Source organism: Diospyros lotus, chromosome 8, assembly GCF_014633365.1.
Source record: "Diospyros lotus cultivar Yz01 chromosome 8, ASM1463336v1, whole genome shotgun sequence".
NCBI classification, from domain to species: domain Eukaryota; kingdom Viridiplantae; phylum Streptophyta; class Magnoliopsida; order Ericales; family Ebenaceae; genus Diospyros; species Diospyros lotus.
This window is the reverse complement of record NC_068345.1, coordinates 30,252,509-30,269,556: the sequence shown is the minus strand read 5'-3', so window position 1 is coordinate 30,269,556 and position 17,048 is coordinate 30,252,509. Positions and strand designations below refer to the sequence as shown.

At 37.7% G+C, this 17,048-nt stretch overlaps 1 protein-coding gene across 2 annotated transcripts in view; it reads left to right on the top strand.

The window, feature by feature from the left end:
- The first annotated feature begins 4,027 nt into the window (after positions 1–4,027).
- Positions 4,028–17,048, top strand: part of LOC127808042 (uncharacterized) — a 28,407-nt gene continuing 15,386 nt past the window's right edge. The window contains exons 1-2 of one of the 2 annotated variants that reach the window (XR_008024857.1): positions 4,028–4,345; positions 5,438–5,549. Coding sequence is in view for 1 of the 2 variants with exons in the window: in XM_052346355.1 (XP_052202315.1) it covers positions 4,211–4,345; positions 5,438–5,549 (247 nt within the window). In the remaining variant the exon portion in view is untranslated. The remainder of the gene's footprint in view (positions 4,346–5,437; positions 5,550–17,048) is intronic. The other variant, XM_052346355.1, reaches the window with a different exon arrangement.

Sequence of the window (17,048 nt, the reverse complement as noted above, 5' to 3'; positions counted from 1 at the left end):
TAACTTCAACTTTAGGTTCATCACTAGTTTCTTAAGGCAAACACTGACTCATCTGAACCTTTTGAAGCAAGCTTAGCGAATAGGGTTTCCAACCCTCATATCTAAGCTTTACAATCGGTAACATGCTTCTCCAAGAATCACTTTTGGTTAAGTGTTACTTCGAGATAGATCATGAGATTCTACAAAGATTATAAAGGAAAAGATGTAGTCAAGAGTTAAATAGAGGAAAAAGAAGAAAGAAAGAGAAATAAACCAACCTTGAAATAATCATTAGGGCCTTACCTTGAGAATGCACCCCATCACCTTCAAATGCCTCAACTATTTATGCCATAATAGCCTCGCCCTCAAGTGTGACCTTGAGCCTAGTTTATCCCAGTTGGAACTCCCACCACAACTTCATCCTCAAACATGGCCCCAAACTAGGCTTATATTAAAGCCCTTTTGTTGGGGAAGGTGTTGAAAGGCCTCAAAGCTAGGATTACACCCATATTAGCCTCTTTTTAGATCTTGTTGACTAGGTAATTATTCTCCAAGTCTTCATCTTAAGTAGGGATGACTTCTTGCATCAAGGTCTAGACCCTCAATGCATGAACCAGAAGTACCTCGACCTCTTCCACCTCTTATTCCTTGATGTGAGAAATTGTTTGCCTTAGGTATGCACCCAACTTCACTCAAGGAGTTTCCAAATTATCCTTGAGACCTTTGGGAGCCATGAATGTTTGCGAATTGGCTTCCCCAACTCATTTTCCTTTGAGGCTTTTTGACAAACCACCTTTATCAAGGGCTTACTAGAAAAACGTCTTAAAGGGTCGAGGCCAGTCATCTTCTTCTAGCCCTTTCCTCAACGACCTTGAGCATAGATGGACCTTGTGAGTCAAGAAAGTCTTAACACTTCCTTATAAAGGTCTATTGTGAGTACAATGTGGGTATAGTCTTCACTTGAAAAAAAAAAAAAAAAAAGAATGAAGGAAAACAACTTCATTGAAAGAAAGACATATGTGGCTTTATCGAGAAGCTCAAAGTTCATGAGGAGGGAATTTAAGAATATTTCCTTCTTAAAATCAACTAAAGTGCCCTAGGTGCTAAACAACTGTGTCATTTTTTCCCAAATGTCTTTCTCAAAGGGAACCTTGTGTTTCCTTGGTACTATCCATGCATTTCGAGTGAACTAGACACCCTATGAATAATCATTTGCTTAGGGGTAGATGCAAACGTAGTCATCTTTCTAGTCATCCAAGTATTTGGAGCCACCACTAGGAATTAGCTCTTCAGCCTCGTGCTTTGAATGTTTAGAATGACATCATCTCTTTGGGGAAAAGTAGATCCAACCCCCTAAAATCATGAAGTGGATTGAACTAGAATTGAATGAGAAAAGGTGTTACCTTGACATTAGTCGCAGAGTAAACCATGAGAAAAGCCATCAAGTATCGCTAAGTGTAAGAATAGAGCTTTGTAGACATAATATCATATCGATGAAGGAAATCCCAAATAAGGTAGCTGGAAACCAAAGTCAAATGCATAGATTGGTATACAAACTTTTTCTATGATTAGCTGGCAGGCCTTAAGATTCATATTGAGCTCGATAACCCAATTGTCTAGAATCTTGTATTTACATAAGAACTTTTCCTATTGCTAAGAAGACATCTATTTGGTTTTGATGTTCTTTGCTAGGCGTTACTCCCAAGCTATAAGTTTAAGGCCTTCAACTTGATTGGGCTAGAAGAAGTCATCTAATCTAAAGAAAATTATGAAAGGACAGAGACAATAATTTCAGATGAAGGTAGGAAGGATAAAGCTTAATTAGGGATATTGTGAACAAGTGTGAAATAAGAAAAAGGAGTTTGAATTGTCATATGGAATTTATACTAAAAGAGGCAAAAGCTACGCTACATATTCTTAGGAAAAATGGACTAATCATGGGCACAATCTTCCTTTAAAAGTTAGCTAGGCACATGCTTACCTGTGAATAAGAATCACAACCTTATTGGGAGGGTGCGTGGCCATCACGGGCTAAAAAGATGTTTGGAGGTAGATTTAGTAAAAGGTTGAACTAGTCGATTGAGCCATTAATTGCATGTCAGTTCATTGATGTTCTTCATGAATTTTGGAATTTCAAATTGCCACTTTTGAACGATATTTAAAGCCTAACCTCAACCTCAGCATTTAAAGGCCAACCTTGGCCTCAACATTGAAAGCCCAACCTCACCCGCAACACTTGAAGGCCATCCTCAACCTCAATATTTATGAGCCATTTTTTGCCTTAGAGATTTAGTAAGAGAGTGATGCTACTTTTATTTCCTTACTTCAATGATATTGGACTAAGGAAGAAAGGGACTTCTGATCATACTTGAGAATCAACTTTATTAGCTAGGTTATGCTTGACTTAGATCCATTAACTATGTCATGCTTGACCTCGATTTGCTAGCCAAGTCATGACTTGGCCTGAGTCGACTAGTTAGGCCTTGGTTAGCCTCAACCCACTAGCTAGGCCTCAGTATTTCATAGGGGCCATGTTCGACCTAAACAAGAAGTTTTTCATAAACCCACAAACAAACAAATATTGCTCAATATTGGGACTTTTAATTTGATTAGGATCTTCATTGAAAATCTAATGATTCAATCAAATCTTGAAAAACTTGGGATATACCCTTCTCACAAATCTTATGAATAAGGGTTTGCAAGGGTAATCCTAATCCTTTCAAGTTCATCTAGGATAACTACTCCTAAATGTTGCTTAACAAAAAGAAATAATCTTAAGCAAATTATTATCTCTATGTTACTATAAATAGGGGATGATCTATTCTTCAAGATAAACATTCATTCTCAACATTAATCTTAAGTTACCATTAGATTTCTAGTCTTTATTGCTCACGTCTAAATTAAGTATCGAAGTGGCTTTCTTAGCTAACCCTAGGGTAATTCAATCTCTTCTCTTTTGTAGTTCATCAGTTCTTGTGATTTAAGGGTATATGTTTTTCAATATTTCCTTCTTGGTGACTTCTACAAAAGTTGTGCAAAAGAGGAGATTGATAATATTCAAAATTGGGAGTCTCACTAAGTTGACGGTGCTAAGTTTTGAGAAGTAACACGACCCTCAAATATTGATGATTAGAGAGAAGGTTGGGAGGAGTTGTCAGCGGTATCAATGATAGAAAACACACACACACACACACAAAATTGTTAATAAAAATAAAATTAAAATTAAAAAGCTTATTTTAAAATTTTTATTTGTATATCGATGGAAAAGGCTTGTTCCAAACATGTCCTTTTAAAGTTTGCATGGAGCATGACTGGGGAAGTCATCCACCCGTGTGACAATTTATATGCCACATGTTAATTGATTTATCTGACTCGAAAGGATATGTACACATAACCTAAATAGTTATATGAACATCACATTCAAACAATAATCCTGCCAACATCAACTCTATCAAAACCATATGTACACAAAAAAATTGCATCCAAATTGAAATTAATGTGAAAATATCTTATGTACAAAAAAAAATCATAAATTGAGGAACATCATCCAACATTGAATAGAAATATTGACAATCAATCAACTCCAAACACATAAAAGTAAGGGGTGCAGGTTTTTTTTTTATGTCTGTCGAGGCTCCTACTCCACAACTAAAAAGTTCATAACCATAACTTACTCTTATACTCAATGCTTCTGCTCCATCATTCGTGGTCCAAGCTTGTACACTTACAATGATATCCTTAGCACTTGTGGTCTAGGCTTGTACTCTTAAATATGACTGTGATGGTCTTGATAAAAATTAAATTGATGACGTGACAAAATAATTTGTGATAATAATTTTTAGACTTCAAATACGACTTGTGTATTTATCTTGATATAATCATGGAATGGTGAGTCAATATCTTTATGGCATAATAACTTATCTCGACAGGATGGGAAGCTAAAATGACCTATTTTATAATTATTTGAAAATAAAAGTATTTTTAAATAAATTTAAATATAACATTGTTTTAAAAAATTTATCGTAGGACTACTGATATAACGACGCAAGATAACCAGGTACGAGTACCATCCACCGCCTCGCTCGGTTCCAGAAACTTCCCTTTGCCTTTGCCCGAAACTTGCTCGGCATACTTGGCGGCGTAAACCCTTCTGATCGGCCGCTTCAACTTCTCCAATTATCCACCCTACGATTTTTATTTTCAGGCAAAAGCAGATTCGTAGGAAACGAAAATGTTCAAGAAGCCAGTGGAGGCCAAGACGCAGCAGCGGCTGTCAGGTGCCGATCGTAAGAAGTTGAAGAGAACCGTTAAAGAACGCTTCCCCAATGCCTCCGATGCTGATTTCGATGCCTTATTGCCCCCCAAGGTCATCGATTTCTTTACAGTCCGGCTCTGCCTTCCGTTCTATTTTGTTTTTGAAGTTTGGCGGTGAAATTGACCATTTGCCAGTGAAAATCGAAGTTTCCTCTTTGCTGAGTGAAACTAAACCGTTTCAACTTATTGGCATTGAATGTTATATTTTGGTATTGAGGTTTTGCGATGCTGTAATTTTCACTATGTTTTCTTTACAATGGAAGGGAAAACAGAATGGGTCATATTTGTTAGCATGTGACGAGGATAGATTTTATTTTATTTTTGAGTGCATTTAATTTATGTGAATATAGTTTACACATGCATGCATTTGAATGCATTTATGCATTGTGCTTGTATTGGTTTTTTAGGGAAAAATGCTATTAACAATGACGTTTATATTAAAATATACGCAATAATGATATACCATTGGTTGATTTCAGATTACACACTACTTTGATGGGTGATTCCGTATAAGGATGAAATAAAAAATTGTCAAAATTATGATTAATTTTTCTGTTTGCACCATATTTTTGTTTACGTGTTTGTATGTTTAGATATACGTACGTAAAAAAAATTGCATAATGCTAACGTCCATCTTTGGTTTGACACTCATTTCTTATGTTTGTTTTGTCTCTGTGAGATATTTTTTAATTGTTATTTTTTATTTGAACCATATATAGTTATGCACTCTACCATGTTGCCTATGAAAGCCCTTAAATTACAGCTACGAAGACACTAGTTTCTGTGCATTTTGAAAAGAAATATCTGGAGAACTGTTTCACCATGAGTTTGGAAATTTTACGAAGAAATTTTTTTGTCGTATGTAGTTAAATCTATGCTTGCATCTGGATTCTAGATATAACTGAGACTTCAGCAGCTTAAAATGAGTATACCATACTGGTTTAATGTGCATCTTTGTCGTGCCAATGATATTTCAGTATGACAGTTTCAAAATTTCATTATAAAGATTCATCATGGTGAGGCTCACCATGAAGGGAAAACAACCTTAGTATTTGTAGTTTTGGCTTTAGCATATGAATGATATCACAATATCTTAAAAAATCTATTATGTATTGAAACTTGTTATGACCAATGACTTTTTTAGGCAGAGATAACGGTTGCGAAGTTCCCAAATCGAGTTCATGTGTATGGTCTGGAGGGTGATTGTCCTATATTTTTTGATGTTGATGGTCGAGGCAATGAAGTATTCCCTACAGGTACTTTACTATTTATTTTCCATAAATTTTCTTTTGATTTTTTTTTTGGGGGGGCCATCTGTTGTTCGTTTATGTCAATAGATGGTTATGCACCATTTTTTATTTATTTTGATTTTTTTTACCAACTTCAGTTCTTAGATGATATATTATTAGAAGAATCTTTTACCATGTGAATGGGTGAGATCCTTTAAGTGATAAGAAGCAGCAAGCTACAAGTCTACTATTTTTAAGACCATCACTAGTTTTATCTTGTCTCTCTCCCTCTGTATTTCGTTACCTTGTTATCAACTCTACTAGTAACATAAATTCTTTAATTACAACACAAGTTAACCATAGTATAAATCATTAATAGAATACTGTGATATTTTGTTTAGGTCTCTAGTGATCATGCTCGTAAAGAAAATCAAGTGATTGTTTAGAAATCCTGGTAGCTAAAGCTCAAATCTAGAAGTCTCTGGCTGAAGGTTCAATGGCAGCCATAAGAATTCTGAAGTGAGAATTTAACAACCAAAGAACCAAATAACATCGAACAAGTAGACATAATCCAAGGCAACCATTCAACTAATCAAATTTCACAAGGTCCTCTTAGAGGTTAAGACATGTGTAAGGTTTTTCGTCTATTACATTTTGTTTGGGTGGGGAGTAATGTTGGGGCAGTGGGAGGATAAAGGTTTAGCCTTCTTTGGATGATTAAATAAGGTGCACAAAAAATAAATTTTTGCTGATCCTCACAAAATGGGGAGTCTTATGCACTGGGGATATCTTCTCTTATCCTCTCTATTGTTGGAAAAATTCAATATTATCCTAACTCAAATAAAACCCTGATTATTCTTTTATGTCAAAATGATTATTCTTTTATGATTTGACATAAATATAATCGTTGCTACTTGATACATATGCAGTATTAATATAGTAGCCACTGCTTGATTTGTGTGCAATAATAATATAATTACTGCCATTTGACCTGTGTGCAATACCAATATAATAGCTGCTGTTTGCTACAATATCAATTCACAATCTACAACTTTGTTCCAATGTACAAATTGCAATCAAATTCATAATCTTATGTACCTTATAAACTTGTAGATGTATTTATCATTTATGTAAATATGCAAATATAGAGGGAGAGTAACAATTTCTCCCTCTATACATTGAGTCTGTCTACCTTACTCTTTTTATATTCCCCCATTTGCAAATATAGAGGGAGAGCAACAACCTCTCCATTTGCTTCACTTTATTATTCTCCATTTAGCAAGGTCAGTCTACCTTACTCTTTTTTTATATTCCCTCATTTGCGAATATAGAGGGAGAGTAACAGCCTCTCCATTTACTCCACTTTTATTCCTTTCCATTATGTATCTTTCTCTCATGTCCTATCCCTCTCCTAAACAAATTGTTGTCTGCCCATGGTGCTTCTTGTACACAGTCAGTGATGAAAAACTTTGCATGTAGCAATAAAGGTTGTAATAAATTTTAAGATAGGCAGAAATAAACTAGTCACACACAATTAGTAAACCTTTTCCGTACATGACGTCATTTTCTAATGAACAATGGGTTGATTTCTCAAAATTCAAACCTCATTATCAAAATGAAGTATTCCTAGACCATTTCTATTCAAACCTCATTATCAAAATGAAGTATTCCAAGACCATTTCTAGTTATAGAATTGCACTAGAATCAGAAAGGGAAACCTGGCCATTGAGGGATTTTAGGTGATTCTATAGCTAATGGTATCTGACAACTATCTCTTTGTAACTCCCTATACTACCATCCTTAAGATTGGTTATAAGCCTTTGTGGTGTAAGCTTGTTCTGGTGTGTCTCAAATGAGTATGATGCTGCAAATCAATTGAGAAAACCCATTGAAAAAACCTTTCAAAGCTACTGAACTATTCTATGTGCTAGGTATCAAATAATCAATTAACCTTTTACACGTCTTATGACTCAAATCTCACTATATAGTTTACATTCTTATCTGTGAGCTAGAAGAGGTCCAGAAGTCTAACTAAAAAATAGCTCTTTAACTAAACTAAAAGTAACTATATCAATTTCAATGGTTGGTCTTAATCAGAATTGAAAAGAGGATCGACAACCACTCTAATTGCTCACTTAAGCCTTAAGACACATGCTTGTTGATAGATATGCAAGTTTCAGACCACTTACCTATAAGGGGATGATTTAAACTCCTTTCATCATTGTGAGCGGAAAACTTTAGATGATTGCAGTTCCATTTATAGGCGGCAAAAGTAAATTTTCTGGGCTTTATTAGGGCCCACAACCTAAACTCTCAACATGGAATTTAAAGTACATTTTCAAATTGCTGTTGATGTTGTTTGCAAATAGTAAGAAACCAAAACTTTGGCCATAACTCACCATAGGAAACTTAAAATGACAGATTGTTTGTCATATATGGAAACCAGGCTCAAGCATCATGCCCATGCTAGCAGCTAGCTAATGAAATCAAGTATCACTAGTGAAATTAGTTTCAAGTGAGAAAACCATGTTTAAGATTTTGTATTTTCTTGTTAGCACTGGCAACTGTCATCTTCACCATAGTTCACCCTAACCAAATTGTAGTTAGGCTCCAGTTAGCTTTCTATGTTGGAAACTAGACAAAAATGGGATGTGTTGTTTAGTTTGCATCGAGCAAGTTTTTTAAGAAATCAGTGAAGGCAAGTCATCATTCCAAGCGACAAGTTAGTTAGCGAGTTAGGGTTTTCTTTTCTAATGGTAACTAATTAGTTGGGGGTATAACCGGTAATGTCATACCTGGTTATTTCCATTGTATTGTCATACCAAATTGTTTATTTAGACTTACCGGTTTAGGCAAATTTAGATGAACTAATCTCTCTCAAATACTCTTCCCATTCTTGGATCAACAGAAATAAATGTTAATGGAAACAGAAAGTAAAGAATTCACAATACGAGACATAAATCAGAAAATCAAACCACAAGAAACCAATTTTATCCTGGTTCGGATTGCAAGTGTTGCAACCCTACGTCCAGCAGTTAAACACCCCTCGATTAGCTTTCTTTATTCAGTATGAACGATCAGTACACAGCTAATTGCCTTCCTTCTATTCCCGAGTACATCAAACCTTTGCTACCAAGATTACAAAGCTATCTCTCAACCACTAGCCTTTCTCTTAGAACGAACAGTACTCGTTACAACAAAAAATGAGAACTCTCTCAATCGGCTACCCCTTGCCCTCTATTTATAATAATAGGCAGACATCCCAATATAACTAACTGGAATTAGATAATTACAGTTTTAACCCATAATTACAGTTTTAACCCCCAAACATTTACTAATCACATTTAGGTATTATTTCTAACTGCCTATCTACGCCCTAGCCGACATAAGCCACTATCTTCACTGATCTTCTAGGATAACTCGAGGCAAACATATCAACAATACGCCACCATTTGCCTTGAGTTTTCTCCACTTGATAGACTGGTTCTGCTCTCCTTTGGGAATGCTTGACATACATGACCACTCAAACACAACAAACATTAAGAATATTTAAGCAATGCTGCAATTTAGATTTAGGAACAGATTTGGTAAATATATCTGCTGCATTCTCTTCTCCTACAACTTGTATTAGGTTTATTACTTCCTTATCAAGGATTTCTCTAATGAAATGATACCTAACATCTATATGTTTGGTTCTTTCATGGTGGGATGGATTTTTAGCTAAATGAATAGCACTTTGGCTATCACACATCAACTTAACCTTGACATCTCTACCTAGGAGTTCACTAATAATACCTTTAAGCCAAAGACCCTCTTTAATTGCTTCTGTTAATGCATTATACTTAGCTTCGGTGGTGGATAATGCCACCACTAGTTGTAGGTTAGTTTTCCAGCTAATGGTAGAACTCAAAGCTGAAAGACATAACCTGTTGAGGATTTTCTTTTATCCATATCAGCAGCAAAATCTGCATCTGTGAACCCAAGGATGAAAGGATTTCCTTCCATCTTAACTCCACCATAAACCAAAGCCATGCCTAGTGTTTCTTTAACATACCTAAAGGTCCATTTGACAACATTCCAATGAGCCTTACCTGGATTGGCCATAAACCTGCTAGAGGCACTCATAGCATGATCTAAATCCGGCTTTGTATAGACCGTGCTATACATTAGGTTCCCAACCGCATTAGAGTAAGGGATCTTACTCATTTCCTTGATGTCTTTTCCATCTTTAGGGGATTGCTCATGGGATAACTTAAAGTGTTGTGCAAAAGGAACCGAGACATCCTTTGCATCACACATATTAAATCTTTTGACCAGCTTGCTTATGTAAGATTTCTGAGACAAAGACAGTTGCCTTTGCTATATATTCTTCTGATTTCTATGCCTAATAACTTCTTAGCTTCTGCTAATTCTTTCATCTCAAACACTGACTTTAATCTCAACTTAAGATTCTCTATTTTTATGGTTGATTAACTAGCAATCAGCATATGCATATCATCTACATATAGGAGAAGATATATGGATATATTCCCTGACATATGTTTAAAATACACACAACTATCATAGGAACTGCTCTTAAAATCTTGAGATAACATAAAAGAGTCAAATTTCTTATACCATTGCCTAGGTGACTGTTTTAAGCCATAGAGAGATTTCTTAAGTAAGCACACTTGCTCTCTCTTCCCTCTAACCTCAAAACCCTTAGGCTGTCCCATTAGAATGTTTTCCTCTAAGTCTCCATGTAGAAAGGTTGTAGTGACATTCATTTGTTCTAGAATTAAGTCTAATTGGGTTGTAATTGCAAGAAGGGTCCTTATTAAGGTATGCCTCACCATGGGTGAGAATTCCTCATTAAAGTCTATACAGGGCACTTGGGTAAACCCTCTAGCCACTAGCCTAGCCTTATACCTAGGTTTATCCTCTTTTCCAACACTTTCCTTAATCTTAAATAGCCACTTACAGACAATCACCCCCTTTCCTAAGGGTTTATCTACAAGAATCCAAGTCTTATTCCTTTTAAGAGAGTCCATCTTAGACTTTTGTCATGACCCTTGGGTATTATAGAGGCAAAGCTTTAATTGAGTTGCAATTACAGTTAGGGGGTATTATTGTAATAGGGTATAATAATTTGTTAGGGATATTTGGTTGTTTGTTAGGAGCACATGGGTGTTGTTAGAAATTAGTTAAGAAGCTAGCTATGCCTATAAAAAGGCCAATTGTAAGAGGGGAGGATTATGTTTTGAATTGATCAATAAGAATTGATTTCTCTCTACAATTCTCTTCCATTTTCCCTCTCATTTCTCCCTACTTCCTCCCTAATTTTGTTCAATCTCCCCCTTCAATTCTTCTCTGTTCTTCCTCGAATTCCTTTCAATTCCTTCTAAGACCCTAGCGAAACCCAAGGGTCATGATAAATGGTATCAGAACAGTTGTTCCTCGGCTGTGAGTGTTGCAATTCGGTAGTTGTCCTTGTCCGATCCGATTATGAAGTAATCAAGCTGATTCGAAGCAGAGCAGTTAATCCGTGGGTGACATTCTGATCGATTCAAGGTCGAAGTTGTGGCAACCCTTATCCAAAACGCGAAGAAGAAGCAACCCAGGAATTTCCTGAAGACAATTTCACTGATTCAAGAACTTTGTCAGTTTCAATTGAGTTCGGTATTGTAGGCGAGTAAGACCAACAGTTCCGATCGGATCTTGGAGTCGAACAAAGAAGGCGAAGTGGATTCAAGAGGCGTTTCAGAGAAGTGATTGGGTAACAGAAGACACTTGTTGTTGGATCTTAAGGAGAAGAGGACCCAGGCAACTTCGACCGGGATTCTGGAGCGATTGGGTTTGGGTTGCTAAGTCGGTGATCTTTGACCTCAGGAGGCAACAAAGAGTTGACGGTGATCTTTGGTTCGATGGTGGTTCTCGATAGTGATTCTGGACGATGATAGATCTGATCCTTGAAGGTGATTTTTGGTTTGGCTGGAAGGTAACGAAGGGAGGGTGGTCCACGACCACTGAAGTGCGACTGTTGAGGCGAGGGTGAGTTCGTTAGAGGTGAAGCGGATGACCCAGAGAGTTGCGACCAAATCGGAAGACCATTCTGGCCCAGCCTGATAAGCTTCTTACAGGTGCGGCTATGGTGTGGCGGTTTTGATTGGAATTCCGACTGGAATTTTGTGGGTGTTGCCGCTTTGATCTGAAGGCACTGTGTGCTACAGTTTTGGTTGCCTTTCGACCCGTGCTGGTGAAGCGACTGGGTGTCACAACGAGCTTTCCACCTTGATTGGAAGGAGATTCCAACCATTCTGGAGAGCCAATTCAAAGCAGAACCAGATTCGAGGCCAAGAAATTGTGAACTGGAAGGCGTAGTAAGCCGGTGTTTCCGATGGTGATTCCAACAAGTATTAGGTATTATTGCAGCAAGCGATACAGGATATTCGGTAGCCCTAGGCGACTCTTGAAGGCCAATCAAGTTGTTGTAACATGCCATTTATTCTGGTCCTAAAATAGGATTGACTCCGAAGCAGAACAGTGGTTGCAATTTGCCACTTATTGGATCAATTTTAGAGGTGACTGGGTGAGGCAGTTACAGAAGAGAAGTGTTGAGGATTCAGGATGGACAGTGCTCTGAATTCTTGGCTTGTGTCTCGTTCTGCTAGTGAAAGTTCTGCCAAGGCGGGCAGTGTGCACATGAGGCCATGGGAGACTCAATTGCAGCAAAATAAGGCTGAATTTTCAGTGGGGTGTCCTACTCGTGAAGCTAGGGGGGACAGTGTATACATGAAGCAGAATGCTATAATCTCAGTTGGATATAACAAAAACCATGAGGAGTTTGGCCAGAATCATGGGACATTGGAAAAGAAAATGGATAATCAGCTCAATCTAAGGTGCAAGGAAACAACCAGTGAAATACATGAAGAGTGTGAAGAATTCGGTCGAATGTTTTGCGAGAAGCTACAGGAATTTGCAATGATACTGACTAAGAAGTATCATTACAACTTCCCCTTAGAATACTTCAATGATTATCAAGGAAGTTTTAACAAGGAGGAATTCCTTAAAGTGGAGCAACCAAAGGAGGATAGCCTTGTTGAAAGTAAATCCTCGATGTACTCCAGCTACCAACAAGTAAAAGTATTTCCACTTGAGAAGGCCCCTACTGAAGATATGGAAGGGTCTAAACATACTGCTCCCTTGGTCTTGGCTATGGAGAAGGCTGAGGAGTACATGGAAGAAGGATTGGGGAGGAGGAAGTGGAGGATGACACTCAATCAGTTGGCTTCCTCTTAAGCTCTGCCACTGGTGTTGAGACTCCTGATGCCATTGATCTCCTGAAACAACAAAATAAGGAGTCTAAAGAGAAGGAACAAAGGATTGCATCGGGAACCTTACTTGGAACATCTCACATGTATGTCATTGGCACGGGCACACAAGACAAAGCAAAGTTAACATTGAAGCCAGAAGAGTTGGAGGATGGGGTTGTAGGATTGACGGCACATTTAGAACCATTTTTAACGGCAATAAGGAAGAGGTTGATGGCTAAAATTGGTGTTGCAGCAAATCATAATGATGTTACTGTTGAGGAAAAAGAAAAGAGGAAGCGAGAGACTAGGGAAATAAGAGATAAAAGGCGAAGAAGAAACCAGTGGGTGAAGATGAGCATTGGATAAAGAAGCAACGGCTAGGTGGTTATAAGTTTCTTGGGGATAAGAAATATTTCAAGGAGGGGAAATTGCCATGAGCCTTGGATATTATAGGGGCAAAGCTGTAATTGAGTTAAAATTACAGTTAGGGGTATTATTGTAATAGGGTATAATAGTTTGTTAGGGATTTTGGTTGTTTGTTAGGAGCACATGGGTGCTGTTAGAAATTAGTTAAAAAGCTAGCTATGCCTATAAAAAGGCCAATTGTAAGAGGGGAGGATTATGTTTTGAATTGATAAATAAGAATTGATTTCTCTCTACAATTCTCTTCCATTCTCCCTCTCATTTCTCCACACTTCCTCCCTAATTCTGTTCAATTTCCCCCTTCAATTCTTCTCTCCCTCTCATTTCTCCATACTTCCTCCCTAATTCTGTTCAATCTCCCCCTTCAATTCTTCTATGTTCTTCCTCAAATTCCTTCCAATTCCTTCTAAGACCCTAGCTAAACCCTAGGGTCATGACAACTTTATGGCTTCTTGCCATTTTTGAGAATTCTTTGATTTCACTGCTTCGTCATATGATAAAGGCTCTTCCCCTATTTTAGCAGCTACACTTGACAGTGCATAAGACACTAAATCAGAATTTATGTATCTCACAGGAGGCCTTGAAACCCTCCTTTGTCTATCCCTAGCAACGTTATACCTCTCCAGATCACAGGGATTTTCTGAGTTGGAGGATTCTTCATAATCCTCTTGCTGCCCAAAAGAGGATGCTTCATATTCCTCCTGCTGACTACGGGGGATTCATCATAATCCTCTTGGTGTTCTAACTCCTGATATGGGAAATTATCTAGGCCTCTATCACTGGTTTCCTCTTGCAGTTCTACATCGACTGCCTTGGCTTTTCTAGCATCCTTTGATTTCACCTTTTCCTCAAAATCTTTTATAGTAGTCTCTTCATCAAATGTAACAGCTCTACTCACAAATGTCTTAGGCATATCCAGATCTAGACTCCACAATTTATATCCTTTAACCTCTTTCGGATATCCTATAAAGAGACACCTAATTGCTCTTGGATCTAACTTACTTTGCTTAGAGTGAGCATAAGCAATACACCCAAACACCCTTACATGGTCTATATTAGGTTTATGACCCGTCCACATTTCATAGGGCCTTTTAAAACCCTATGGCTGCGGATGGGGACCTATTAATCACATAGGCTGCCATAGTAACCAATGTTTTAAAACGCACTAGGCGCTAGTTAGGCGACCGAAATGTTGCCTGCCTGCACGCAACAAACCATTGTTGCTTGCTGCAAGCCATCTTGCTGCTTGCTGCAGCAAGCAACAAGGAGGAAGATGGCGCAACAAGTAGCAAGGTTCAAGGAGGAAGATGGCCATATGTACCGGAGGAAGAAGAGTGAGAATCGGCAAGGAGAGAATGGCCCGATCGGCGGCAAGATAGAGAGAGAGAAACGATGAGATTGGCGGCGAGAGAGAGAGACAACGAGATCGGTGGTGAGAGAGAGTAACGAAGAGAGGGAATGATAATTGGCCCAGGCCAAGCGGCTACTCGCTGATCGGGCCCAATGGTTCTAACTTGGACTGATTCGCGGCTGCCAAGTGTCACATAGGCTACCTTTTAGAACACTGGTAGTAACTACTTCTGTCCAAAAAAATTTAGATAGCCTAGGATGGATTATCATGCACCTAACCCTCTCTAATAGAGTCCTATTCATCATTTTGGCTGGACCATTCTGTTTGGGATTCCCTAGAACCGAAAGATGTCTAAGGATACCATTTTGATTACATAAGTGGGTAAAATCCTTATTGCAAAATTCCAACCCATTATCAGTCCTAATGATTTTAATTTTGCTATCTTTCTAATTTCTATCATAGTTTTCCAGGTTTTAAATGTTTCAAAAGTGTTAATTCTTTGATTTCAATACATAAACCCAAACCATTCTACAATAATCATCAATTATTGACAGGAAATACCTAGCTCCACCATGAGATAAGGCCTGGGAAGGTCCCCACAGATCATAATGAATGTATTCTAAACGGGCCTTAGTGGAGTGGATAGCCTTCCTAGGGAATTTTACTTTAGCTGATTTCCCAAAGATGCATGTTTCACATTTATCTAAGGCTGTTACATTTCCAGCACCTACAATCCCTTGTTTAGCCAATTCCTTAAGCCCTTTCTGTCTAATGTGAGCCATGCTATAATGCCATAACCTAGTAGGCTCATAGGATATATCCTCTCCTACTGCTGCCTCTCCACCAACTGTGGATGCTTGCAGTACATATATGCCATTTTGAAGGATTGCCTTCATGCACATGAGAGAGCCTCTGGTTACCTTAAGGACTCCACCAACTCCTCTATAGGATTAACCATTTTTATCTAATTCTCCAAGAGATATAAGGTTTCTCTTTAAATTTGGGACATATCTAACAGCTGGCAATATTCTCACTGTTCCATCATGCATTTTAATTTTAACATCCCCAATCCCTTTGATTTTACACTCTTGGTTATTTCCTAACAATACTTTTCCACCATTAATGTCCTTATACTTTACACATATGAAAGGAACAATTGGAATCTAACACCCAAACTTGCCTATCCTTGGTATTAGATATAACTAGTGCATCTGCACTGTCATGGTCAAATTCACAAATTGAAGATGATATTTCAACGTTCGCTTTACCCTGAAATTCCCTCTTTTCTTAGGAAAATTGCGTTTGATGTGACCACCTTCATGACAGAAAAAACATTTGATAGGTTTCCTACTGGTTTTAGATTTTGACCTTGACCTACCCCTAAACCTTTGATCCCTCTTTTCTGGTCTTCACCTAACAACAAGAGCATCACCCATAGAATTCTTGCCTTCAACCTTCTGTTGTAATTCCTTGGAGTTTAAGGCTCCTACAACATCTTCTAGGGACAGTTTGTCTCTTCCATGTTTTAGAATATCAACAAAAGTTTCATAGGATTTTGGCAAAGAATGCAAAAGGAGTAGAGCTTTATCCTCATCGTCATATTTGATATCTATGTTTTCAAAGTCTAGACATAATTTGTTAAAATCATCTATATGTTCTTGTAGTTTTTGACCTTCTCCCATTTTAAATGTGAAAAACTTGGTTTTCAAGAATAACTGGGTAGACAAAGTTTTGGTCAAGTATAAGGTCTCTAGTCTCTTCCAAAGGGCTTCTGCGGTAGTCATTTTAGAGACTTCCCACCACCTTGTCTCCTAGCCTTAGAATCAAAGTATTGAATGCCTTTTTATTGATTTCTTTCCTTTGTTGACTTATTTCCTTTTTCTGTTCTTCAATACAAGTGTCGGGTATTTTCTTTTCTTCATCTAAAGCCTCTTCTAGTCCTAAATTCCCTAGTAGTGCTTTCATTTTTATCCTCCAAAGGCCAAAATCATTATGGCCATCGAATTTTTCTATATCGTATCTTGTTGCAGCCATTCTTGATACTATTATGACAAAGAGACACCAAGAAAACGAAATGAAAGCTTATCCTAGGGGAAGGCTCTGATACCAAAGTGTTGTTTTAGACTCACTGGTTTAGGCAGATTTAGACAAACAATTCTTTCTCAAATTCTTTTCCCACTCTTGGATCAACAGTAAGAGATATTAACACAAACAGAAAGTAAATAATTCACAAAACTAAACAGAAACCAGAAAACCAAACCAAGAAGCCGAAATTTATCCTGGTTCGGATTGCAAGTGTTGCAACCCTACATCCAGCAGTCAAAACACCCTGCGAGTAGTCTTCTTTTTTCCAAAAGAATGATCAGTACAACAGCAAGTTCCCTCCCTTCTATTCCCAAGTACTACACAACCGTTGTTCCCCAAGATTACAAAGCTACATTTTCTCTAGCCTTTTTCTCA